Source organism: Tauraco erythrolophus, chromosome 1 (assembly GCF_009769465.1).
Source record: "Tauraco erythrolophus isolate bTauEry1 chromosome 1, bTauEry1.pri, whole genome shotgun sequence".
NCBI lineage: Eukaryota > Metazoa > Chordata > Aves > Musophagiformes > Musophagidae > Tauraco > Tauraco erythrolophus.
Genome location: NC_141465.1, coordinates 9587430 through 9613148, shown reverse-complemented (window position 1 = coordinate 9613148; position 25719 = coordinate 9587430). Strand labels below are relative to the sequence as shown.

The following is a 25719-nucleotide window of genomic DNA, read 5'->3' as shown; positions in this document are numbered from 1 at the left end:
TTTTACAAACATTCCGTAGCAGAAGATGGGATCAGTCTGGACTTGGGGTTTTTTGTAAGATATACGCAGGTTAAGCATCCAAAGATTTTTTCCTCCTTTGGTATTATTTTAAGAATTTCACAAGATAGAAAATGAACTGCAGCCTTTAACTTACTAGATGTATTATTTTCTTTTGTGTATTTCTCAGTAAAGGCGTAACCAGTTTGCACAGTTTTACAGAGAATGAGCAGTTTAATTTTAGAAGAAAGCTTAGAAAACACAAATCTCTTCACAAACTTAAAGCCATCTTCTACTACTCTGCACTTCTGCAGACTAAGATGCATGCAACTATTCACAAAAGTTGTGTTCTAAGTACCAGATGTTTTAGCCCTTTCCAGACAGATGATGGTGTTGTAGTTACTAGTTCAGAATTACTAACTGCAACTGACAGCACAGTTGTGTTAAATCTAAATGTTACTTTTGAGGAACATACTCTATTCCGTCTTCGCTGTGCCTTTTCACTGCTTCTGTGCTTTTTTATTTCCTCTGCTGACAGACAGTGCCCATGGTGAGCCTGTGGTGGGCTCATCTCAAGGATAGAGCCAGCAGCAAAACTCCAGCAGGCTCCTGGTTTTAGTCAGTGTGTTTGCTGATTCTGTCTCTGCTGTATCTGGCGCAGGGGCTTTAGAGACTTCTCTGAACAGAGCCATTACTTTAGCAATCCAGTCCAGCTCTGTGGAATGAGGAAAACCTGTCTTTGGAGCACATTTTTCTAACACTTCATAGATTACTTCATTTTCTTGCTGTGCTCTGTGCAACGTCAAAATATTTTGTATTTTCTAAGCTCTCTTGTGCTTATGCCCAGTGTACGGTAAATCTGATTGCTACCTACGCTGTCGTGTGGGAAAGGACGTCCAGACATACTCAGGAAAAAAAAATTAAGCAAATGGAGGAGAGTCAATATGAAAAAAGCTAAACTTTAGATAGATACAAAACTTTTTTAAAGAATAAATGATCAAACAAGTGTAGAAAAACACTCCCAATTATAAGTGGTATTAAATACCGTTTTATTACTATTACAGACATTACTTCGAGCAGTTTGACACTGCACAGTGACAGTGATCAGGGCTCTCTCTTGCTACTGTATATTGCTGCGATATGCATCCTGTTCTTTCCAGGCTGTTTTCGTACCTCAGAGCCATTCCCATCATTGTCATCATCTTAAAATCATCACTGGCACCACTGCATGCTGGTGGGCCCATTAATAATGCTGGCAGAAAGCCAACATTTTGGTCTGCTCGTGGTCTGCCTACCATTCGCTGGTCGAAATACAGGGCTGGGACCAGACCAGAGGTCAGGTTCTGGTTAGTCTTTTCCTTGAGAACTTTGCAGTGGTGGAAAGCACAGGCAGGCAGACATAAGTGTGAAAAGAAAATGTCTTTAGAATCCTTTAAAGCAATGTATTTTTATATTAAAAAAGGGTATTGACACAGGTTCTTGGGGAATAAAATAAATCCTAGTGTTCGCTCTACGTTGGTAAACCTTGCATGTCTTATCTGTGTTCTCCTTCTCTTTATACAACTGAAGTGGGGTGGAAGTTCTCTATGCAGTTACGTTTGATGGAAAAGCTATCAGCAATGCCACCTGGGACCTGATTAACCTTCATTCCAACAAGGTGGAGGACAACTCTTTCATGGGCATCGAGGATAATCCAACCGTTGTGTACACCATCAGTGATTTCCGAGATTATATTGCTGAAATCCTTCAGAAAAATGCGTTGCTTGAAAACACTTCCTTGTCTTTAGACCCTAACTCTCTCCAGCTTACTAACGGTGGGTATTAATTATGACGCATTGGTGGTCACACATCTGAAATGTTACAACATAAATGTCAGAGATGAGTGAATTATTCAGCTGCCCTCCAAATAATTAAAATGAAACAACAAAACCAACTGTGTCGTAGCTTGTTTTTCTCTGATCGTAACCCGGTCAAGTCCTTAGCAGTAGTAACCCAGTCTTAATCCATCACATTAGCCAGTTTTTTCTTGACACCGAGGTTTGCGATATGCAATTTCAGTAATGCTTCAGCAGTTGACAGTAACAGAAGGGGGAACGTGGTTCCCTTCATGCATGTTGCATCAAGATGACCTTCAGCTCAGTAGCTCTGTGTTGGCCTCAAGCAGCACGAAGGAAACACCTGGTTTGTTGCTGAATGTGCAATGATCCTGCTAGAGGTGGCGGAGGAGTGCTGTCCACCTCTCTGTTCTTGTCTTTCCTCTGTACTTCCTGTAAGTGGTCTGGGGGCTTTTCCACAAACAAAATCTCTCTGGCAAACTTTTCGAAAATATTTTACTCACAAACCTGAGATCAGGGAAGGTTTTTCAGTCAGTCTTCCAAAAGAACTTCCTCACACTGCTACTGCAGCCTTTATATCCCAAATGTTTATATTTCCACAGTGAAAGAAATACTACACTCTACACCAGAAGACCCATCCTGGATTACTGAGCATCCAGTTGTGCTGGAGCGCCCAGAGTTGGATGTGAGTATGGTTCTGAGCAGTGGTCTTTGGACACATGTGAGTAACTTAACTCAGCAAGGCAAAATTACAGCTGGCACCCAAAGCTTCTCCATTCTGTTGTTCATGCAGAATAAGTAGTAGTGAAGGCACACTGTACACTGGAGTAAAACCCCTAGCAAAATCTCTGATCTGATAATTTGATATCTCTCGCACAACAGTTCTCTGTGAACATCTCTTACATGGCAGTAGTGTGTTCCTGGTTGTCCAGCCAGGTCTTGCTTCTTTAAGCTTTCTTTGTCTGATTTTTCGTGATGTTTAGACTGTAAATTGCTCTAAAGACATGATTCTTCCCACAATACTACCTTTTTTGGAAAGCGAGAAATAGATGTAGGCAGTAAAGCTGGCTGCTAGAAGAGATGAAGGAGTAAGTTCCATATGCTCCTTTTGTTACTGTATTGCTTTCACTGAAAGTTCTCAGTTCGGTTTTAAAATGATGGCCATGCCCTTAATGCCAGCAAAGGAAACACAGAAAAATAATAGCCACTGGTTTCTACTTTTTCTTCTTGAAATCCTAATTTTCTCACCTGATTCCCTCTGGAACCACCCAGGACGTAGACTGACGCTCCCCATTGAACAGAAGACACAGGATCCCTGACCATGCCTGTACAATGCAATGGGACTTTAAGCAGAGATGCCAAGTTAGGTGCCAGTGACACTGAGATGGGGACAATTAGTTCTGCTGACAGCTAGAATTTCTGAACGCTGGAGCAGTGTCTGGGCTTAGGGATTTATCCAGTAGGTTCGTGCTCTGCGCTCTGTTGTTTAACACAGATGTGCTGGCCAGGAAGAAGTGAGCTCTGTTCATGCCCCAAAATCCAGATCCACCTATGCTCGTTGGTAGGATTTCACTAAGTTCGTTATGAGATAATGTCGTGAACACAGACTCGTTTAATTTCAGGCCAACTTCTGAAATCTTTACAGAAGCAAAATTCTCAGTGACTTCACAGAATACCAATGTTTTTGTTAGAACAGTCACAGTATAATATTCTTAATTTCATGCCAGTTTTAAAATAATGGCTGAACTGCAAATTCATACGGATTTGCCATAAATGGCTTAAACATGGTGTGGATAAACATGAATTTAAGTTAACTTTCAGGAAAGGGCTTTCTCTTTACTAGGGCTGTCTAACTCGATTGAAACGGTGCAGATGTTTATTTTAGTAAGACAAAGAATTCTGCCATCTTTCTATCTGTGGATACTCTGACAGATGTGCAGGCAAGAAGACTTTAGAGTAGAGGTAGCTTTGCAGTAATAAATGTTAAGCCAGTTTTAGGGAATACCATATATAAGAAAAATTCCTGGAAGTTACGTTTTTCTAATCATGGACTATGAGTAATAATGTCACCTATGTCTTCAGTCAAAAACTCTAATTATGTAAAAGATATTGAGTATATCCAAAAAACAGCTATGCACGATCTGTAATACACAGATAATTTGGGAAGTAATTTCAGATAAATTTAAGAAAATCATAAACATCCTTAAATAGTAAACAAGGCTGAAGTGATTAGTCAATTGCTTCCACAGATGTCAAACATTTATGGTTCAAGTAGAACTGTTACCTATGAAAAAGAGTTTTGCTATTGTTTTTCTTAGCTGATTGGAGAATAAGTTGGATTTGTATTATCAGACATAGTCATGACATAATGTGGGACTATCATGACTTCACCATCTAATTGCTAGCAGATGGTACCAACTAATCATTAGTTCTTTTCTTTGAGTTTTACAGGTCTCTTAAAAAGAGAAAAAAAAATCAAGTCTAGTTTTTGAAATCTGGATTTTCTTGTTATTTCTCTTGGGTTGTAACAGGTAGAATGCTCTGGCTTGCTGAATACGATGCCTTTCTGGCAGCAGAAAATGGAAAATCAGGGAGGGTGTTCTGTGTTCACAGTCATTTGTCATATTTGTAAGCCTTTCAAAAGACATCAGCAAAAAAACAGAACTTGCCAATATGATATTAAACTTGTTAATATAATATATTGCACTGTAACAAGAATCTTTTTAGTTGTCATAGGAACATCTATCCACACTCAAATAAATGATGAAGTGCAATCCCTGGCAACTAAATGCTCACATTAAAAAAAGAAAAAAAAAAAGTATTGAGAAGCTATTGCTGGTTGTCATTTTTCATTCTTTTTGGAATTTATATGTGTAATTTGTTTCTAATCTTGCACAGTAACTTTTTTTACAGCTTTATTTATAGTAGTCAATTTTGCCAAAAAAGATAATTGCTGGAGCACATGTCTGTATGGTATACATACCTTTCGACTGCTCGTTACCATATAAATGCAAAAACGTGAAGAGACTGTGGTGGCACAACAACTGGCTTAAAAATGTGATCAATACAGGCAGACAAATAATTAAAGAAAACAACTTTAACTACTCTGTTTCCAAAGCATTCAAATGCAGTTTGAATGAAGTTGAAAATTTAATTCCCCCACATTTCAACCAGGAGTGAAATTTCAAATTGAAAAGTACTTGGACTCTCCCTGTTACTCATGCTGGTCAAGTAAAAGGAAGAGACTGGTCAGGAATGGTGAGCTACAGAAATGGTTAAATCACTGGTTTGTTTCGAACTGTAACACGTCTGACAGGAACCTGGGTCCGCTGCCCACTTAACTTGACTAGTCACCATCAGCATTTGGCTACTTCTTAGTAAATTGCTGCTGCTTTAAATTATTTGGCAGTTTTTCATACCTGAAGGGGTTTTTGTGTCCATCTCAGACTGCTGTGCAGCATTGATAGGTGGGCAAGTATCCATGTGAAGAACTAATTTCTGAGTTTTAGGCAGTCAGCTTGCTTTTGTAGCCTTGATACAGCCAAATAATTTAATCTCTTAATTGATTTTTCCCAACATAATTACCTCATAAGACACCGTGGTAGTAGATTAATATTGAAAGATGAAATGTGCTCAAGATTCTAACTGTAAACCAAATAAAGACTGCGGTATGGAGCAGTGAGTAAACGGTGTGCAAACTGGAGATTTAAAACCGAATTCTTTTGTCACATTTCAAACGATTTGCAGATTCATCGTGCATACTCTTTGTTGTTCGTCATTACTGCCAAGAGATTTATTTCTTTTTCTGCGCAGGCATCTCAGCTTTGAGACTAAAGTTGTTTCAGGCTCTAAATGCTGCTCTTTACATGATGGTCTTTGTTTCCCTCCTGGGTTCCCACACCCACCTAGTATAAGGTAGCACTAAGTGGCCAAAGGGCACGGATACATTCGAATTCCATTTCTAAACTGTTTTATGTGTCATAGTAACCCCAATGTTATAATTACTGTGTGGATTACGTAGCTGATAAATAACAGCTGCCAAGCCCTCTTCATGCTTTAGGAAGGCCGGCAGTTCTGTGCACATTTAACTTTGATTTAATTAGAAATGGACAGATCCATTTTTTCAGTAAAGAAAAAGGAGATGGGATCTTGATCCTGTACCTGAAGCTGCACTCCAGACAACCCGAATGGCTTCTTTCTCTTTCTAGTGGACGTGACTGGGCACGGAACGTGTGTCACAAGGATGTGCATTTTACACGTAGATTGCACATGATTAGCCAAGGGTGGACATTTGCCAGTCCTCCCAGTTTGGCCCCTCCTGCTGCTGTGCCTCACTTTCCCACAGAGGCAGCAGTACCAGGTTTTGGTGTTGGCTGCTGCTAGCACCGTTTATCTGTTCAGCCCAACGCGGACAGCCGGTGCTTCCCCTGTAATAGTGGAAATACTAATAGTGGGTTTATGTTCCAGGACAGCACCTTTTTAGCTGAACGGCCTTCAGCAGATGAATCGACTGTCAGCAATACCTTGCCCTTTGACTTCACCAAACCAGATTCCACTTCAGATAGTGAACAGTCCAACGACAATGAAATCTGGCCAAGACCAGAAAATCTGGACTCTGACACCAGTCTGGCACCTGAAGCTCCGCTGTCCTCAGAGGCTGACATCACATCTTTGCCTGATGGGCTGAATTTAGAGGATGGGAATTGGGCTCCTCATTTGGTCACTGCACCAGCGTCAGGGCGTGATTCTGGGGACTCCCTGGAATGGCTTTCAATCCCCAATTCTTTAGATGGTAAGTTAATGCCCTTGACTCAAGCTTAAATTTCGATGCCAGTACTTCCTGATACTCACCAAAGGTATAGTTCAGCAAAATGACTTTTCAGAAAGGTCTAAAAAATCAGGTATCTTTCTCTGATAGTTTTTACCTTTCCTGTGTGCGTATATCCAAGAAAAATATCCTAAGGTAAGACGTTTGTCACAGCTAATAATGCCTGTTTATCCCTTCGGGAAATGGTGCGCACATACTTGTTTAATTGCACAGAAGTATTTTCATCTAGGGCATGTTTAGGGCTGCCGTGCAGAGACAGCTGATCTCTGAAGTAGTCTGAGTAGCCTAAGGATGTGCCACACAGTCACTGCTTATTGCTTACTCTGCAGTCTTGACTTGGCCTGTAGAATATCTGAATGAAAACTGGGAGTGGTCAGCAGGGGTCCTTCTGACTTGGGCATACAAAAGCCAGGCTGCATCATGGGAAACATGCTGAATACAGATCTACAGGCAATTAAATCAGTGGAATTTGACACTTTTTATCATAAACAACAACTAATTGGAAATTTATTTTTAGCGTTTGAAGACACTGGACTATCTGAAGACCTTCTTTTGCCTTCAAGTCCTCCTCACCTTGTGCCTCAAGAACCTCCATCTACAGATGATTATGCAGTTCCTCTGCTCTCTGCACCGACAGTGGCCTCTTCATCAGTCACAGAGACTGATAGTAAAGAAACAGTATCTACTGAGAAGGAAGAAGTAACTCAGGGTAGTCCTGCAGGCAGTAGCAGTGCAGATGATAACAATGCAGACTCCATGTTGCAGAAGTCTGTGGAAGAAATTCCTTTTCCCTTAGAAGTACCAACTATGGAAGACGAAACTGATATGTATCTTGGAGATAGAGTTATATATGATGATGGGTCTGGTTCAGCTTTTGATGGTTCAGGAAAAGAAATGGAATCAAGTATTTGGCCTTGGGAAGAAGCAACACTGGAACCAGTTTTCTATCCTGGTCCCGATAGCTGGCTTGAAGATGACAATGAGTCTTTGTTAATCAGAACTGAGGATATTCCTGAAGGTATGATCTTAGACTATATTCTTAACTCTAGGAATAAATTAGATGATGGTCCTTCCAAAGATGAGAATGAAGGTATGGCAAATATAAAAGATTTCCTCGATGAGCCTGAAGTATTTGTCTTTCCAGAGACTACAACTCAGCAGGTACCTCTGTTACAGACAGAAAAGCCATCATCTGTGGAGCCACCTACACAGACAGAAACATTGAGCACGTATGATTCATCTTTTGTTATACCATCCTTGGTTTTGGAGCCTTCAGTGGACCATTCCTTTGTAGACATGCCAACTGGAGAGCCCCCTGTCTCACCACGCAATACAGGTCTGCCTCTGGAAGATAGTCTTCTTGCGTCTACTGTAGTCATGGAGCAACCTGAAGAGTCCAGCATAGGTCAGAACATCATTTCTGAAGCAGTCGAGCACCAAAATGAAGACAGGGCAACAGTAGAAGAACTGTTCACAGTGGGGCAGTCAGATGTAACTGAAGCTGCTGCAATAGGCCACTTGGACACAAGCTCTTCAGAAACTATTCTGCCTGCAGATCCTTCCATAGTAAAGCCTGATGCTTCCATGGAAGAGCAGAAAACCCTAGATTCATCATTGGCAGACCAAGACACTACTGGACCAGCAGTGAAGAAACCAGCTGATGTTTGGCCTACTGACAGAGCACTAGAAAACTCATTAGACCAGACAGTGCAATCAGCAATGCCAACTGCCACTCCAGTTTCAACTGCAGTTCCTTCTGAATTAGATCAGACCACTGCTCTAGAGGGCTTTGCTGTGCAGGGTGGTACAGACCATGACACGCATGTTTCCATGAGCTTCAGCACTGCTCTGAACTCTTACGTAACGGTGAGTGTAACAACGAGCACTGTTGAGCTTCCATCCCATCTCCCTCCTCAGGGGTCCACGGCATCATCGTCTGTGGCTACCTCAACAAAGCTGGGAGATGAGACGACGAGAGTCCTGGATGTTTCAGCGGACCTGGATCGTGTGGGCACTGTCCGCTTTTCTCCTAAGCTGACCGAGGAGGGAAGGACCATGACTGAAAGTCACGTGGAGCTAACAACTCATGTCCAGTCCACAGGGATGGCCAGCGTGGCCTGGGCCACACATGAAAATCGCAGTAGTACTCCTGTCCCATCACGAGCTCTAGTTGTGTTTTTCAGCCTTCGGGTGACCAACATGATGTTTTCAGAGGACCTGTTTAATAAAAACTCCCCTGAATACAAAGCGTTGGAGCAGCGATTCTTGGAACTGGTAAGAATCACTTCCATGCTAAATGTCCGTTACCAGACAGACAAAAGTTGTCGGTAAATAACAGTTTGTTGGCTCTCTTTTGCAGAGAGCAACTCAAACCTGGTGTTTACAGATATTATTTGTGTCACTCCATTGGAAAGTTCTGGCTGGAAATAGGGGAGTGGGGTGTTTTTTATTCAGTCAGCAGTTTCTCCAAACAGTAACTTCCTAACGCTGTGGGCCAGAGGCTCTGCTGGTGACAATAAATGTAGCAGTGTAGCTGAAGTCACGGCAATGGTCCCCCCTCACTTGCTTCCCGAGTGCTCCGTATTAGTCTGTAGGGAGAGAGAAGTAAATAAACTGGGGCTCTGACGAGGTAACTTTTCTGCAACGCATTCGACCCATCCTAAGTAAGAGGTAGTTCAGGGAACTAAGTTGTTCCTAAATTGACTGATGGCTAGCAAAGCTTCAGAGGTGTTCTACAGCCACAACTGTCAAATTCTAACTGGGAAATTCCCCTCTCGTGACTGGAATGAACGTTTTGTTGTGGGCGACAAAGGAAGCAAAGGAGAGAGAGGGAAGGGGGAGGTGCTTGAAGAAGTACTCTGTGAAACGGTGAGTATGTCCAGTGCTTAGATCAAGGGGGAGCACTCTGTGTGTCCCGAGAACTGTGTTCCTGAATTGTAGATTTTTGGAAACTGCAAATCAGCATATCCTTAATTACTGCCTGAAGTACTCGGGCTCCTGGCAGGCTGCCAGTGCGGGCCTAAACTGGGCAAAGTTTTAATGCCTTTGCTGTGGGATTTGGTTAAAATAGTTCAGACTCCCACTGTCCGAAGCAGTAACATTGCAACTGGCTTGAGCAGAGATTCAAGGATTCAGCTTTTCTGTCACATCCCCCGTGTTGCAGCTGGTGCCCTACCTTCAGTCAAACCTGACGGGCTTCCAGAATCTGGAAATCCTGAACTTCAGAAATGGCAGCATCGTGGTGAACAGTCGAATGAAATTTGCCAAACCTGTGCCTCGGAACGTCACCAACGCTGTGTACATGATCCTGGAAGACTTCTGCAACACTGCGTATCACACCATGAACCTGGCCATCGATAAATACTCCCTGGATGTGGAATCGGGTAAGGATGGCAGGGGAATGCAGTTTGGAGCAAGGGATTTAGAGCAACTTCTGCTTTAAGAACTTACTAAGGATCCCAGTGGTTCAGAGACTGTCCCCTGCTTTTCCCAGGCTGGGCCTTAGAGAGAGAGTCTGTCACAGAGTTCAAACAAAAAAATGAAAATCTGTTACGGGATTAAAGAAATGAATGACCCAGATCGAGCAAACTCTATGGGGCCCACACAGAAGCCCGAGAACAAAATCAGCTCATGTAATGCTCTTTAAAAGGCCACTGCCCTTTCACCGAGGAGTGGGAGGGAAGGCCGGGCAGCCAGAACAGCGGTGCCCATCTCTCCTGTGCTTAGTTTCATGTGTGGTTTGAACTTTTTCCGTGTGGTTATTCCCACAGGTGGCAGCCAGTTTAGCTGCCAGATGGGCATCTGCACAGGTAACAGCTGCCACCTAACTCTTGTGGAAAGGTCCTGGTTGCAGTAAAAAGCTACAGACCCTCTGAGTTCACTCCTCTGATGCAGGGAGAAAGTTTTTCCCATCTACATTAGCCAGTAGTTCACCATATCAGCAACTCAGAAATATTTCCTATGTTAATCTTAGAGACAAATAATAGTGCTGACCTGTTGGCAGATGGTAGCTGTTCTTCTGAGGTAGCTCTCTTAGAAAGAGGGTCTAATTAGCACGACAGATCTTGTGATACTGTTCAACCGTATGGCTGCCCTCTGAAGCGTGATACAAGTGAGAGATCTCAAACACCACAAGCTTGTGTTCCTTGCAGACAAAAAGGCAAATCCCCTCACAGTAGGTGGTGAGTGCCCAAAGCCCCCTTGCCATTCCCTCTACACTGCCTAGGTTTTCTGTTAGAAGGAATACTGGAGATCAGCTGTGTGTTGCTCATTTGCAAAATATGGTTCCAGCAGATGGAGAACATCTGAGGTTCTGCAAGTTCCAGTAATACTTGCCTTTTTGATTGGCTTGTTGGGTGGTCTTAGCCATGCAGACATGCACTCTGCAGGCAGACAGAGGAACACGTCCTAGTGCTTGTTCACCTTAGCGGAACCTTTTGTTACTCAGGAAAGACACACGCAGGATTTTTGTGGGTTATTTTAACTAAGAGACCATTAGAGAAAACGGCAGCAGACAGCCAGCACTTCACCCCAGTTAAGGTTCTCCTTTATTGTTAATATTTTCTGCCCTGCGTATTTCAGGTGAGCAAGCAGATCCCTGCAAGTTCCAGGCCTGCAATGAGTTCTCCGAATGCTTAGTAAATCGCTGGAGCGGGGAAGCTGAGTGTGTCTGCAATCCCGGCTACCTGAGCATCGACGGGCTGCCATGCAACAGCATTTGTGACCTGCAACCGAACTTCTGCCTGAACGACGGGAAGTGTGACATAAGCCCTGGGCAAGGGGCCATCTGTAGGTAGGTCATCCTGCTGTTAAATATGTGTGCTTCCTGTATGGAAACCCCTTATTGTCTCCTGTGTTGTAGCATTCGACAAGATTTGCACAAAATTCCCTAAGATGATAACGATTATCATTCACGTTATGCTGCTGAGTGAGTGTCCCAATATTAACGTTAGTCTTCCTTTGTAATTATCAGAGGTGAGAGGGTAACAAATTTCATTAGTAGAAAAGAAACATCAGGAAATAATACGAACTAGGAAAAATGGTAGTGATGGAACATACTCAGTTGTTCCAATCACCTTCATTGACCTTTGGGGATGGAATTCATCTCCAGAGGTTTTCTCAAGTATCTCAAAATGTTAGATAATGTCATAAACCATATGAGAGTTAATTCCATCACAAAAGTACGTGTCTGAAGGCATATTCATACAGCATAAATACATTAAAAATAGTGCTCTTGGTTAAGATAAAGTCATAAAAGTAAATCATTGGCCATTTGGGAACAATGATGTGTGCTTCATAAAAGGATCAAGGCATAGGCCTCCTGGTTCAAATTTTTGCTTTTAAAAAGATACAGATACATTTGAACAGGATCTCTGTATTTTACAGGTAATGGAAAAGACTTGGATAGACAAATCAATGCTCCTTCTGACATTGCGTTTAACTTTTTCCACTTCAAGCAATCTAACAGTCTCTTTTTAAATATCAACAAAAGGCAGGAGACATTGCAAAAAAGAATATTACTGCTAGTAGTTATTAATGTTACTTCAGGTGTTTGGTTTTGTTTTGTTTTTTTAAAAGAAGTTTACCTAGAATATCTCTAAAGTCAATCTTAGAGCCCTAGCAGTTAACAAGAGAAATAATAATGATTTAGAGCTATAAAAATGATACTATCACTGATTAATTATAAATTTTGTCATATTTGTATAGTAGTGTTACTTAGAAGCAGGTAAGTACCTGAACTCAAGCACGCTCCAGTCAGTATTTATTAAGAATTTTTTGAAAAACAAAGTATTGCTTACTACTTTCAGAAACTATTTCAGGTATTTATGTTAGATTTAATTTACTGCTATTTCTTATTAATAAGGTTCATTGCTGTGTGTGGTCATAACACTCTTACAGTTCCTTGAGTTTTTATAACAAAAACTCCCCAACACACACATAATGCAAACACATTATTTTTACTAGTATATTCAAAGTCAGTATTAACATTACAGTTCTCACGTTAAAAACCACGGCAAGGCAGAAAGCCTGAACGTTGTTTTGGGCAACCGTTCCAAAGATACAACCTTGGACACACACTTCTTTCTAGTCCTTTGTTTAATATGTTTCTTTAACTACTCATTGTGGAGTTCACTAGACTATAAACATTCTTCTTGTTTAACACACTTTCATTTGTATTTACATTACATGCTAATTAAGACAACTGCTTTCTACCTTTAGTGTTTGGTGCGTCATGTGAAAGGATCAATCAAGGCATGATTTCTCACCTAAATCTGGAAGGTGTTTAGACTAACACAACTAAATTCCAAAAAACACAGTTGTTTTTTTTCCATCATAAATGCATGATCCTTTTATTAGTTCACCTGTCTTCACTCAATTCAGTAATTGGGGTTGCTCAGCATGGAGAAGAGAAGGCTCCAGGGAGATGCTACTGGGCCTTTCAATACTTAGAAGAGGCTATAAGAAAGATGGACACAGACTTTTTAGTAGGGCCTGTTGTGATAGGACAAGGAGTAATGGTTTTAAACTAAAAGAGGGTATATTCAGACTAGATATAAGGAATTGTTTATGATGAGGGTGGTGAAACACTGGCACAGGTTGCCCAGAGAGGTGTCAGATGCCCCATCCCTGTAAAAATTCAAGGTTAGGTTGGACTGGGCTCTGAGCAACCTGATTTAGCGGAAGATGTACCTGCCTCCTGTAGGGAGGTTGGAGTAGATGCCCTTTAAAAGTCCCTTCCAACCCAAACCATTCTACGATTCTATACCAAAAAGGCTGTTCACAGTAATAACAATAAGAGAAAGTTGGTGCTTGAACATGCAAATGTATTTATTGAGGTGACTTACCCGAAGGCACATTATAACAGGAAGTTAAGTATATATACCTTAACCAAAGCTTTTGCTGGTGTTTAATTTCCCCATGTTTCTTTGTTGCAGGTGTCGTGTGGGAGAGAACTGGTGGTACAGAGGGGAGCACTGTGAAGAATACGTGTCGGAGCCACTGGTGGTGGGTATTGCAATTGCTTCTGTAGCAGGATTCCTTCTTGTGGCGTCTGCTGTCATCTTCTTCTTGGCCAGGACCCTTCGAGACCAGTACACAAAGAGTGACACCGAGGATTCACAGGGGTAAGTGACACCATCTGATGTTTTAAAACACATCTGCTACAATAAGGATAATTCTGTCCTAAGTCTTGTATCGCACAGCTGACAAGCAACAGGATGTACAGGTGCCTCCAAATATCAGGCTTCCTAAATCTATCTGCTGCCCTCCCAGGCCGCAGAGAAGCTCACAGTTTGTTTACTGCTCCCCCAGGCAGGGTGACAGCCTCTCGTCCATTGAGAACGCAGTTAAATACAACCCCATGTATGAAAGTGATACGACTGGCTACAGCCATTATTACCGGCGCTACCCTCAGCTCACGTCCTACAGTTCTACCAGTGCAGAGACATCCACAGACTACAGCAGTGAAGAGATCAGGCACATTTATGAAAACAGTGAGCTTACCAAGGAGGTAAATGACCTTGTTTTCATAGCGGCATGGAAAAGATCATGTGAACAATAAGCTTATTCGACACTTGTCACCTGAGAGGTGGGCCCAGGCTTTCCCCAACATCTATGCTCTAGGTAAACAACTTGCAACTATGGCTGCTCCAACTATTTAAGAGAGAAAGGATTTCTTTCCCTACTTGCTATCAGGTATAGGGAAAAGGATGGGTTTGTTCTGACTTGTAATGAATTTCACATGATGAAGGGAGCTGACTGCTTAAGTAACTTCATGGGAGTTGGGGAGGTTTGCTGTATTGGTCAACACAGCCTTTCACTTTTAATGACAAGTACCTTATGTAAGAGTAGGGTGGTGCATCCACATCCAGGCCTTTTTACAGGGCTTTCCTTTCTTTCTTTCTTTCTCTTTTTTTTTTTAAAGTTCAGGTCTTTCTATAACCTGCAAGTAAGATTGCATCCTTCTCCTTCCTTCCCATATACACAGTATCCAGGGTTTACTCTAGAAGGCTAAAGAGAAGGGATTCACATCCAGGAACTAACCACAAATCCTTAAGCAACTGTGAGAGATGTGAATCCAGACTGTGGCTGGGCTTGTAGGCAAAGTATCTGTGAGAGAGAAATGGTTTTGTTAAAGCCTGTTGAAATGCCACACTCTATCCAAACCCTGGTTTTGATTTAAAAATAAAGTATTCCTGGTCTCCAATTAAGTGCTTCACTTAAAAAAAACCCAACAAACAAACAAACACCAAAATAAACAGCATAAAGAAGAATTTTAGTATTGGAGTGCCCAATTTCAAGCTCTACTCCTTGAAGTAGCAAAGCATGACAGTTTTATTTTCCAAAACCCAGAAGTCAGTTATTTCAGTAGTATTCTAATTTCTGTTACATACTTAAAACTGTGTTTCTTGTATTCTAGGAGATTCAGGACCGAATTCGAATTATAGAACTCTACGCTAAAGACCGTCAGTTTGCAGAGTTTGTTAGGCAGCATCAAATGTGAGTGAAGTGTCTTGTCTGGGTAATAACTCCTTAGATGTCTTCTCGTGTGGCCTTCACTACATTACTGTTTTTTTCATATGAAGGGTCTAGAAACGCTGGGACACTAGAGGTTAAGACATCAACATTGTTTCTGAAGTGGTTCAGTCCTTTTAAAGTACTTGAAATAATCCGTGTCAAAAGTAGATAGCCCCAGAAGGTATGTTAAAAGCAGTGAAGAGGAATCCCAAAGTTAATGGGTGTCAGAGAAGCACTGACATCTATTTAGGTCCTTAAAAGCACAGATAGAACCTTCTTAACTCTTCTAGTGGTGTTACTCTTGCCTGATGTTCTGTTTAAACAGAAGTTTTAAAAGCATGTTAATTTATCTTGAGTTCTCAAGACTTGGCAGCCGACTGAAAACCAACAGTTGGCTAGTACAGTCCTGTCTGGTCCAGTAAGCACCTACCACAACAGAAAGCTTTCAGTCACAAACAACTAACCAAGCTGAGCTGGGTGCCTTGATGAAAGTTAACCATGAAAAAGGCCATCAAGGAATTCATTATTAGCATACACGCTCCTATGAACTGTACTCTCACTGTAACAAGCAGCACATCACAGCTAGCTCTGTTACTTGGAAAGATACTGTAGTACAATTCCTTGGGATCCTGTTAAATACAGATAGCCACAGTAGCAAAAATCTTGTGTTCCAAGATCATCAACTGTACTTTTTTTTTTAATTGAAAGTAACAGCAGTTCACATTTTTTCATGTCAGTTCTTCATTTTTTCATTTTGAAAAGGATCAGTATCTAAATTTTCCACAGCTGGAATGTAGTAAGGGCTGCCTCATATAAGCCTCGAGTCCAATGCTTGAAAGAGACTAACTTAATCATTGCTCTCTGTTTTTCATTTCAGGAAGCTGCTTTAAGAAAAAAAAGAAATCAATAGAACTCACGTGGGAGATAAAGACTACCTTGTTGCCATAGCAATGGGCTCAGATGTAACTGCAAAGTTACTTATACTTAACGTTGCATGGATGGATACAGATGTTTTCTAAATGAATGGCTAAAATGTACAGATGTCTGTTTATCTCAATTACTTCTGGCTTTTCTGTGTAAAGTGACATTTTAAAGAGGTGATCAGAAGTGGCAGAGGTTATGAAAGTTCATTTTTCTTTAACTCTGAAGCAGACAGTGAAAGTTTATATACCACAGCGAAAAAATCTCCTCAGGTAAGAGAAGACAGGTGCACAACCAAAATAAAACGCGCATTTAAAAGCCCTGTCTGGCATTTATCCCCTGAGTGGAGGCTACTGTAGCAGTTTCACAGGTGTGAAGCACTAGCAGAAAGAAACCCTTGGCTTGCACACCCGCGACTTGTAGGAGAGCAGCGTTGTGCTAGGACGATGTCAGCGCTGCCGTTACGAACACAAAGGTAACCTCGGGAAAAACGGGATTTGTGCAGACACCTGGTGTGCGTTTCGTCCCCCGGCACAAGCGAAACAAGGCAGGCTGCAGCCCTCCTCAAGGCTCTCCCCGACACAGGCACCTCCAGGGCCCGTCAGTGACCCCAGCAAGGCAGGGCAGTACTTCTGCAGCACAGGGCAGTGATCTTAGAGCCAAGGTGGTTGGTTCTCCAGCTGTCCCCAACAGACACACGAGCTGGGGCACAAAAGGGCTTCTGTTGTACAAGTGTTCTGTGAAGCTTAAGTGACTAACGTTGACCTTTTTTTTGTATGTAGACAATTTGTTTGATATTTTATAAGTTAATACCTGTTACGTATTTGTTGTGTGTTTCCCGACCAGCTTGTTTTCATAATGGAGATAATTGTTGAACTAGAAAGATGAGTAGTTTAATGATGAAATACTACAGTGGCATTTGTGCCCATCCTTTCTAAAAATATACTTAGTGTTTACTCAATTTTGAATTCAGCCAACTGGTATTTGAATTTTCTTTACTGAACTGGGCAGTAGCCTGATTCTGAAACAGAGCTCATGGCAGGCTGTGGTATTTAAGTGCATGCATATTTGGGATGGCAGCACTTTCCTATGGGGAAGGGAAAACATGAGATTCTTCTTGGCTTAGTGGAAGTCAGTGAATTCCTTACACAAGAGAAGTTAGCCTGAAGCATTTTAAAACAGCTGAATTGAGCTGGGGCCTCCAAGGTACAGAAATGAAGTTTTACCTTCAAGTTACTGACTACCTGCGAAGGTGTGAGGCTCTGTTCAGTCACCCGGCATCCTTGTTTCAGGCATTACCGCCCCTGTCAGGATCAGGGCACTAGTAGTCTCACGTTAGCTTCTGCTAGCAAACAAGGCCAAGTTGTCTGTTATTTTTACAAAGTCCGTAGTTCTCGGCCCACACGTGCCAACAGCCACCCGATACTTTTTAGAGTTAAATGACAGTGAGAATTACTTACTTGTCTATAGGCAACTTGGCTAAAACAAGTGAATATTTCAATGCAGTTCTTCTGTGTTTTCTGGAGAACCTCACTGGGTCACTTGTATAGTATCTTCTTGCCTTGAGTGGCAGGGAATGGGTATCGGAGCCACAAATCTGTCAAAGAAATGCTTACATAAACCACTGTATATACAGTGAATCTTTTATTTCTGTGTGTGTATACAGATGAACATAATGGTATCTTATTTTCACTACAATAAACAATTATTTCCAAAATCTTTTTTCTTTAAAATTAATGTAGAGACTATGAGATGAATACAAAGAGAGAAGGTATCATAGCCATTTGTGCATGTAGTATCAGAAAATTTGGGGTTTTTTAAACGGAGTGGGGGGTTAAACTGTTAAACTCCTTTGCTAACAAAAGTGCGAAACAGTTCATTATAACTTGCATGACTGTATTCTGAAAATTCATGCTGGAAAGCACAAAATTGAGAGCTTTGCTTTCAATTAAACTCTTTGGTCATTTTGAAGATGTTTCGGCTCTAATCAAAGAGCTGAAACATGTTGTTACTTAGGTGATCTTGAAGTCTTAAAAACAAACAACCCTCCCTTCAAACTTCTTCATCTAAACTGTTTGATGATGCATCTTACAACACGCCAAGGACTTAATGAACTGACTTTCTTTGATACCTTCCCAATCCAAGGCAGAGACAAAGAACTCTAAAAATTCTAATTAAAAAACACCCCCAAACCAGCTCTGTATACAAATCTACCAGTAGTTGTTACCATTTTCACTTGCTAAAAGTGAAATGACTCGGTTTAATTGAGAACACGGACAAAAGCAGTTATGAACACTGACAGGTCTACCAGCCTCTGCGGCCCCCGTCACGGCTTGAAACACAGAAGAAAAGGAGGCCCTACATGGCACTGCCAGCTGCACCTTTAACAGAGGATCTCAACCGTACAGCAACCCGTGCTGGGCCACAGTGCCACGTTCTGCAAAAACCACCGGGTGCAAGTTCTGCCTATGCTGTTTCTGGGGTCTCTCAAGGCACCAGTCTACAGTGGTAGAATTCTACCATGGCTGGAAAGTCAAAGAGAGAACAAGCGTTCAGGGCTGCAAGACTGACAGCATTTCAGGAACTGCGTGCTTGCCTTCATTTGGTGGATTTTTAACAGAGGGCAGAGCCTTGCCCAGCAAAAAGATACTCAGTTACTCCGTATCTTGTAGCTATTCTGCTGAAATCCAGTCTGTGGGCTTCAGGTACTGCTGGGTAACAATGTAGTTCCAGAACACATTTCTTCAGGACCTCAGAGATAGCTAGAAACTACGATTTTCTCCTAACTTCTCCAAAACAAGGAAGCATGGATAAAGTTTTGATTTTTAAGAACTTACAGCTTAATTGCTAAAATGGAAAAGCCTTTAACAATCAAGACTTTCACTCACGTTCCTCATCGGACCTGCTGGCCTTGATCCTTCTTGTGAAAGGCTGCAAAAGGAGCAGGAGGGGACTCTGAGCACTCTTCCATGTGGACAGCAGACATGCTAAGGTGCTAGAGCTCCAATGCAGGGACAGTCATCTCATCCTATTAAAATACAAAGCAAAAATATTCACTAATACCAATTTATCTGTAAGCACTGTAGGACAGACAATAGCATAGGAAATGTCAGGGGCACTGTTACAATTTAAATATTAGCAGAAAGCGCACAGGAATTTCATGGCACTTTGTTTACTTGAAGTGTACTATGACACTAGCAGCATTTCTGTCTTATCTTTCCACTACTTGATCCAGTTTGGGAACAGACACTTTATGTTCTACCTAACTTCCATCCATTTGTTTGGTTTCTCAACTGAAAAAAAAAAAAAAGTAAAAAAAAAAAGACGAAAAAAAAAAAAAGCAAAGCTATTTCTGGGCCAGGAAAGGAAATTTTTTCCTTTGTCCGTCCAAGCAGGAAAGTTTTGTTTTTGCCACATTCAATGCTAGTTGGCTCTCCTACTCTAGATTATTAATGATTCCCAGGAATCTTAGTTGAGTTCCTGTCCTCTTGGACTCTTGCCTGTGCTGCTTCTCGCCCTCCTTGCTGGGTCACCCACTGCACTTGGCAGTGGGAAACACTCACGGCAGGCAGTGCTGCTGGGAGGATGACAACAGGTTGCAGGACCAAAATGTCAGCTTGCCTGAGGTGCTACGGCTGTTCACATGGAGACAGCTGAACACCACCTCAAAACCTGTGCTTTCAGATTTCCTGTCTTTCCAATTCAACACAAAACCAGATTTTGACTCCTGTTTGTTTCAGGATGAAAAATACCCTCAGTACTGGAATTTTTTTTGGATGCATGCAAATGTATTATTTTTTTTTAATTCAATTCTACCGTCAGCACATCTAAGGGCTATGTTTCTGTATTAAATATATAAGTTGGAGTAAACTACATTTAAAGCCTGACCTTTTATAAGGGGACTCACCCCCCACCCCAGCTCTTATTTATACAACCAAAACAACAAAAAATACTATGTATCTTGAATCACTGGAGGTTGAAATGTTATTCAAAAGTCTCACATTAGACACAAATCAGAGTTAGTGTTAACTGGAGTTGCGATTGCATCTCCACAGCTGATGACCAGATGGGGAAACTATGCCTTTCTGGAAAGGCTGACGTAGCTTGAACAGAAATGAAAGCAGGAACAATAATGGATACGACCATACAGCAAAACTTGATGCAGTAATGCGGGCATGTGGCTGGATAAAAGAGGGCAAGGGAAGAGGCAGACTCTCAGCAGTGAGCGTACAAACAATCCCAAGAGTGAAGATCTCCGTCCACTCACGGAGACAGCTACAAGGAAATTCACTCAGCTCCACCTAAAGAGGATTACACAGTGATGAGATGGTCTCTCGTCCCAGAAAGGGAGGGGGATGTAAAGCGCTTCCACCAGCAGTGCAGGGCTGGAGCCTCCCAGCATGACCTACAGGTAACTGCTGGCTGCCCTTCACTGCTCACAGTTCCAGTCATCTGCTCAGTAAGGGAGGGGCTGTTGTTCCCATCCTTATTTTCAGATGGGAAGATCAGAGGGTTTTGATACACAAAAATGCTTTATACAGTTCTCCAGCAAGCCAGAGACTGCTGCACAGCTTTTTGTGTGTGTGTCTTTTTCTTCTGTTGTTTCTTATTTAGAGATTTGATTAAACAAAGCAAAACCCAAAACACAAAATAATCAAAAAACCCTTCCTGCATGCACTTTTTTAGTGTTTGCTTTCTGCCTGCTCCCCGTGGGCACGGATGGAAACCCAGAGCCATGGTGGGAAGACAGTGTGGTTCTGCAGAGCTCCTCCATAAGGAGTTCTCACTTTGCCCTTCTCCCCACCACACCAGCATTTATAACATCAGCTCATGTGTACCTGCTTTAAAAACATCAAACCAACCAACCTAGGGTTCTTTAACCACGGGCTGACCTTCTCAAGGCCAGACCTTCTATCCAGGGATGGGGCGGATTTGTCTCCATGGGGGAAAAGGCTTCTTGCTACAGAACTAGCTGGGATTGTCAATAGGGCTTTAAACTAGATGTGAAGGGGGTGGGGGGCATTGTCAGACTTGGAGGAATAACAGCCGAGGACAGCCCTCCAGTGTCTGCCGAGAGGAGTGTAGGCAGGTACCTTCGGCCGGCCGCCTCAGTGATAGTAGGGGGTCATATGTGTAGTCAGGGGAAACACACAAGTTTCCTTGAGGTAAAAGAAAATCCCCAAAATAACGGCTCAGGAAATAAAGCTACCCCCCCTAGGGGTGCGATGGGGTCGAGAGCCCGACTTACGTGCTTCTATACGAACGCACGCAGTATGGGCAATAAACAAGAGGAACTGGAAGCCCTTGTTATCCGGGGAAGCTATGACATAGTTGCCATCACTGAAACGTGGTGGGATGACTCGTATAATTGGAGCGCTACCATGGATGGCTACAAGCTCTTCAGGAGGGATAGGAGAGGTAGGAGGGGTGGCGAGGTTGCCCTTTATGTAAGGGAAGGTCTAAACTGCTTAGAGTTAAATGTTGGGGACGCCTTGGTGGAGTGTCTGTGGGTGAAAATCAAAGGGGGGCCTATGAAGGCGGATATTGTAGTGGGAATCTGCTACAGGCCACCCTATCAGGACGGTGAGGCTGACGAACTATTCTTTACACAACTGGGGGAAGTCTCGCGCTCACTAGCCCTTGTCCTTATGGGTGACTTTAACCTACCTGATGTCTGTCGGAAGTATAACACGTCAGTCAGGAAACAGTCTACGCGATTCCTGCAGTGTGTGGAGGACAACTTCCTATCACAACTGGTCAGTGAACCGACTAGAGAAGGTGCTCCCCTAGACCTGCTGTTTGTGAACAGAGAAGGTCTTGTGGGAGATGTGATGGTTGGAGGACGCCTGGGGCATAGTGACCACGAGATAATAGAATTCTCAATTCTAGGGGAAGTTAGGAGGGGGAACACTAAAACGGCCAAGCTGGACTTTGGGAGAGCTGACTTTGGGCTGTTTAGAAGTCTGGTTAATAAAGTCCAATGGGAGACAGCTCTCAAGGGTAAGGGGGCGCAGGAGGGATGGTTACTACTCAAAAAGGAAATTCTGGAGGCACAGGAGCGAGCTGTCCCTGTGTGCCAGAAATCGAGCCGCCGGCATAGAAAACCAGCTTGGATGACAAAGGAGATTTGGGAACATCTCAAAAGAAAAAGGGAAGTCTATAAGTCTTGGAAGAATGGGCAGGCATCCAGGGAGGAATACAGAGAGGAAGTTAGGGCATGTAGGGAGATAATCAGGGGGGCAAAAGTCCAATTGGAACTTAGACTAGCCAGCTCCATAAAGGACAACAAAAAGTCTTTCTATAAATACATTAACAACAAAAGGAGGGCTAAAGATCACCTCCAGCCCCTACTGGACACAGGGGGTACGTTAGTCACTAGGGATGAGGACAAGGCTGAGGTCCTTAATGCCTTCTTTGCCTCAGTCTTTAATAATAAGGTCAGTAGTTCCCAGGTGAGCTGGCCTTTGGTGTCTGAGAGCAGAGAGGGAGAGCAAATCGAAGCTCCTGTGATCCAAGAGGAACGGGTCAAGGATCTGCTTCATCAGCTGGATGCCCACAAGTCTATGGGGCCTGATGGTATCCACCCGAGAGTCCTGAGAGAGCTGGCGGATGTCATTGCCAAACCCCTGTCCATTATCTTTGGGCAGTCTTGGCTCACTGGGGAAGTTCCGCTGGACTGGAGGCTGGTGGATGTTACCCCCATTTACAAAAAAGGGCGGAAGGAGGATCCGGGGAACTACAGGCCTGTCAGTCTGACCTCAGTGACGGGCAAAGTCATGGAACAGGTTATCCTGAGTGCTATTAATGAGCACATACAGGTTAACCGGGTGATCAGGCCCGGTCAACATGGGTTTATGAAAGGCAGGTCTTGCCAATCAAACCTGATCGCCTTCTATGACAGGGTGACCCACCTGGTTGACGAGGGAGGGGGCTGTGGATGTAGTTTTCCTTGACCTCAGTAAAGCCTTTGATACAGTTTCTCATAGTGTTCTGGTTGCGAAACTGGTAACTGCTGGCCTGGATAGGCACACCCATCTTTGGGTTAAAAACTGGCTGGATGGCCGGGCCCAAAGAGTGGTGGTAAATGGGGCTAAATCCGGCTGGAGGCCGGTCACCAGTGGGGTTCCCCAGGGCTCAGTGCTGGGTCCGGTTCTGTTTAACATCTTTATCAATGACCTGGATGAGGGGATTGAATGTACCCTCAGAAAATTTGCGGACGACACCAAGCTGGGAGGCTGTGTCTATCTGCTCGAGAGTAGGGAGGCCCTTCAGAGGGATTTGAACAAACTGGATCGTTGGGCTGAGGCCAATGGCATGAGCTTTAATAAGGCCAAGTGCAGAGTCCTTCACTTGGGGTATAAAAACCCCAAGCATCGCTATAGGCTCGGGGAAGAGTGGCTGGAGAGCTGCCTGGCGGAGAAGGACCTGGGGGTGTTGGTTGACTACCGGCTTGATATGAGCCAGCAGTGTGCCCAGGTGGCCAAAAAGGCCAATGGGATACTGGCGTGTATCAAGAATAGTGTGACCAGCAGGAAGAGGGAAGTGATCCTGCCCCTGTACTCGGCACTGGTGAGGACGCACCTGGAATATTGTGTCCAGTTTTGGGCCCCTCGCTTTAAGAGAGACATTGAGCTCCTGGAGCGAGTCCAGAGAAGGGCGACTAAACTGGTGAAGGGGCTGGAAAATAAAACTTATGGGGAGCAGCTGAGGGAGTTGGGGCTGTTCAGCCTGGAGAAGAGGAGGCTGAGGGGAGACCTGATTACAGCCTACAAATACTTGAAAAAAGATGGTGGGGAGGTGGGGGAAGGGCTCTTTACATTAGTGATGGGTGACAGGACAGGAGGAAATGAGTATAAGCTTAGTCGGGGAGATTCAGGTTGGATGTTAGGAAGTATTTCTTCTCTGAAAGTGTTGTCAGCCACTGGAACAGGCTGCCCAGGGAGGTGGTTGAGTCCCCATCCCTGGATGTGTTTAAGAATAGGGTGGTTGATCTACTTAGGGATATGGTTTAATGGGGATTAGGGACGGTTGGACTTGATGATCTCTAAGGTCTTTTCCAACCTAGAAATCTATGAATCTATGAAACCCACCCCACAGCGGAATGCCCTGCCAAGGCTTGCAGCGATCACGACTGGGAGCCTCACACCTGCACAGATGGACCTTTCAAGAGAGTCAAATCTTTGGTGTGGTTTGGGGTCATCTCTCAGCACACCACATGACTCCAGTGACATTTTTCAAAGGGCAAAGCACATAAGAGCTCTGCACTTACCTGCCAAGAAAAAAAGGAAATAGAAGCTGCTGGTAAGGCATTCAAAGCAGAGAACCAGTCCATGGTTTGCAGGCAGTACAAACATGTCCTCCAAAAAGGCATCATTTAGCTTCGAAAAAAGGAAGAAAGTCATGTTAGGAGCAACAAAGTAAACGAACGGGTTACTATTTTTAGGGTTTTTTCTACATAAGGAAGAGGAGAAACATCCCATAGTCAATATGGTTTAATACACATTCAAGTCAATAAGCTGCTCCTGGCTAAGTATCCTTAATATTCCTTTGTGGCCCGGAGGGCAGAACTCTGACCGTTTTGCCCAGTCAGGCCCCCTGCAAGCCGCCCCTGCCACATCCAGAGCTACAGAGGGAGGAAGGATTAAGTACAGCAGATGTATCTAGCAAAGGAGGTTAACTGGAAAATTTTACTTCTGAAGTATTAGTGAGGCACGTGCCTGACCGACTATAGCTGGGGTTGTGCAGCTTCACTACTCAGCACCTATTTGAGAACTGTCTTGTATCAAGTACCCTCAGCTGTCTGTGAGCGAACTTGTAACCATCAACCGTTCCTCTCCAGATGGAGCATTGCACAGTGTCCCATGTCATGATATAAAAACCTGATTAACTGCGCTGGCCTGCATGTTCCATAAACATATAACAAAACTTTCCGCTGCTTAATTATTTGTGTGCAAAAAACAGATGATTTTATAACATGAAAAACTTGAGCTGGCAGATCATGGGGAAAAAAACACAAGAAAACCCAGCAAAAATAGGAGAGCTATTCAGCCCTGCAATATAGAAAACCCAAACACGTGGATTCATAGAATCACAGAATGGTTTGGGTTGGAAGGGACCTCAAAGATCATCTAGTTCCAACCCCCCTTCCATGGGCAGGGAAACCCTCCACTACACCAGGTTGCCCAAAGCCTCATCCAACCTGGCCTTGAACACTTCCAGGGATGGGGCATCTACAGCTTCTCTGGGCAACCTGTTCCAGTACCTCACCACCCTCTGAGTGAAGAATTTCTTCCTTATATCTAATCAAAATCTGCCCTCTTTCAGTTTAAAGCCATTGCCCCTTGTCCTATCACTACGTGCCCTTGTAAAAAGTCGCTCCCCAGCTTTCCTGTAGGCCCCCTTTAGGTACTGGAAGGCTGCTATAAGATCACCCCAGAGCCTTCTCTTCTGCAGGCTGAACAACCCCAACTCTCTCAGCCTGTCTTCATAGCAGAGGTGCTCCAGCCCTCAGATCATCTTCGTGGCCCTCCTCTGGACCTGCTCCAGCAGCTCCATGTCCTTGTGTTGGGGACTCCAGCACAAGATTCTTCGACCCTCATGTGAATCTCATGAAATTTTAAA

At 43.3% G+C, this 25719-nt stretch overlaps 1 protein-coding gene across 1 annotated transcript in view; it reads left to right on the top strand.

The window, feature by feature from the left end:
• IMPG2 (interphotoreceptor matrix proteoglycan 2) overlaps nt 1-15163 on the top strand; it is a 66250-nt gene extending 51087 nt beyond the window's left edge. Inside the window, exons 14-22 of the mRNA XM_086622850.1 lie at nt 1567-1811; nt 2435-2517; nt 6300-6624; nt 7178-8934; nt 9824-10043; nt 11242-11452; nt 13596-13784; nt 13972-14194; nt 15080-15163. Of these exons, the coding sequence (XP_086478976.1) occupies nt 1567-1811; nt 2435-2517; nt 6300-6624; nt 7178-8934; nt 9824-10043; nt 11242-11452; nt 13596-13784; nt 13972-14194; nt 15080-15163 (3337 nt within the window). The remainder of the gene's footprint in view (nt 1-1566; nt 1812-2434; nt 2518-6299; nt 6625-7177; nt 8935-9823; nt 10044-11241; nt 11453-13595; nt 13785-13971; nt 14195-15079) is intronic.
• Nucleotides 15164-25719: the final 10556 nt, after the last annotated feature.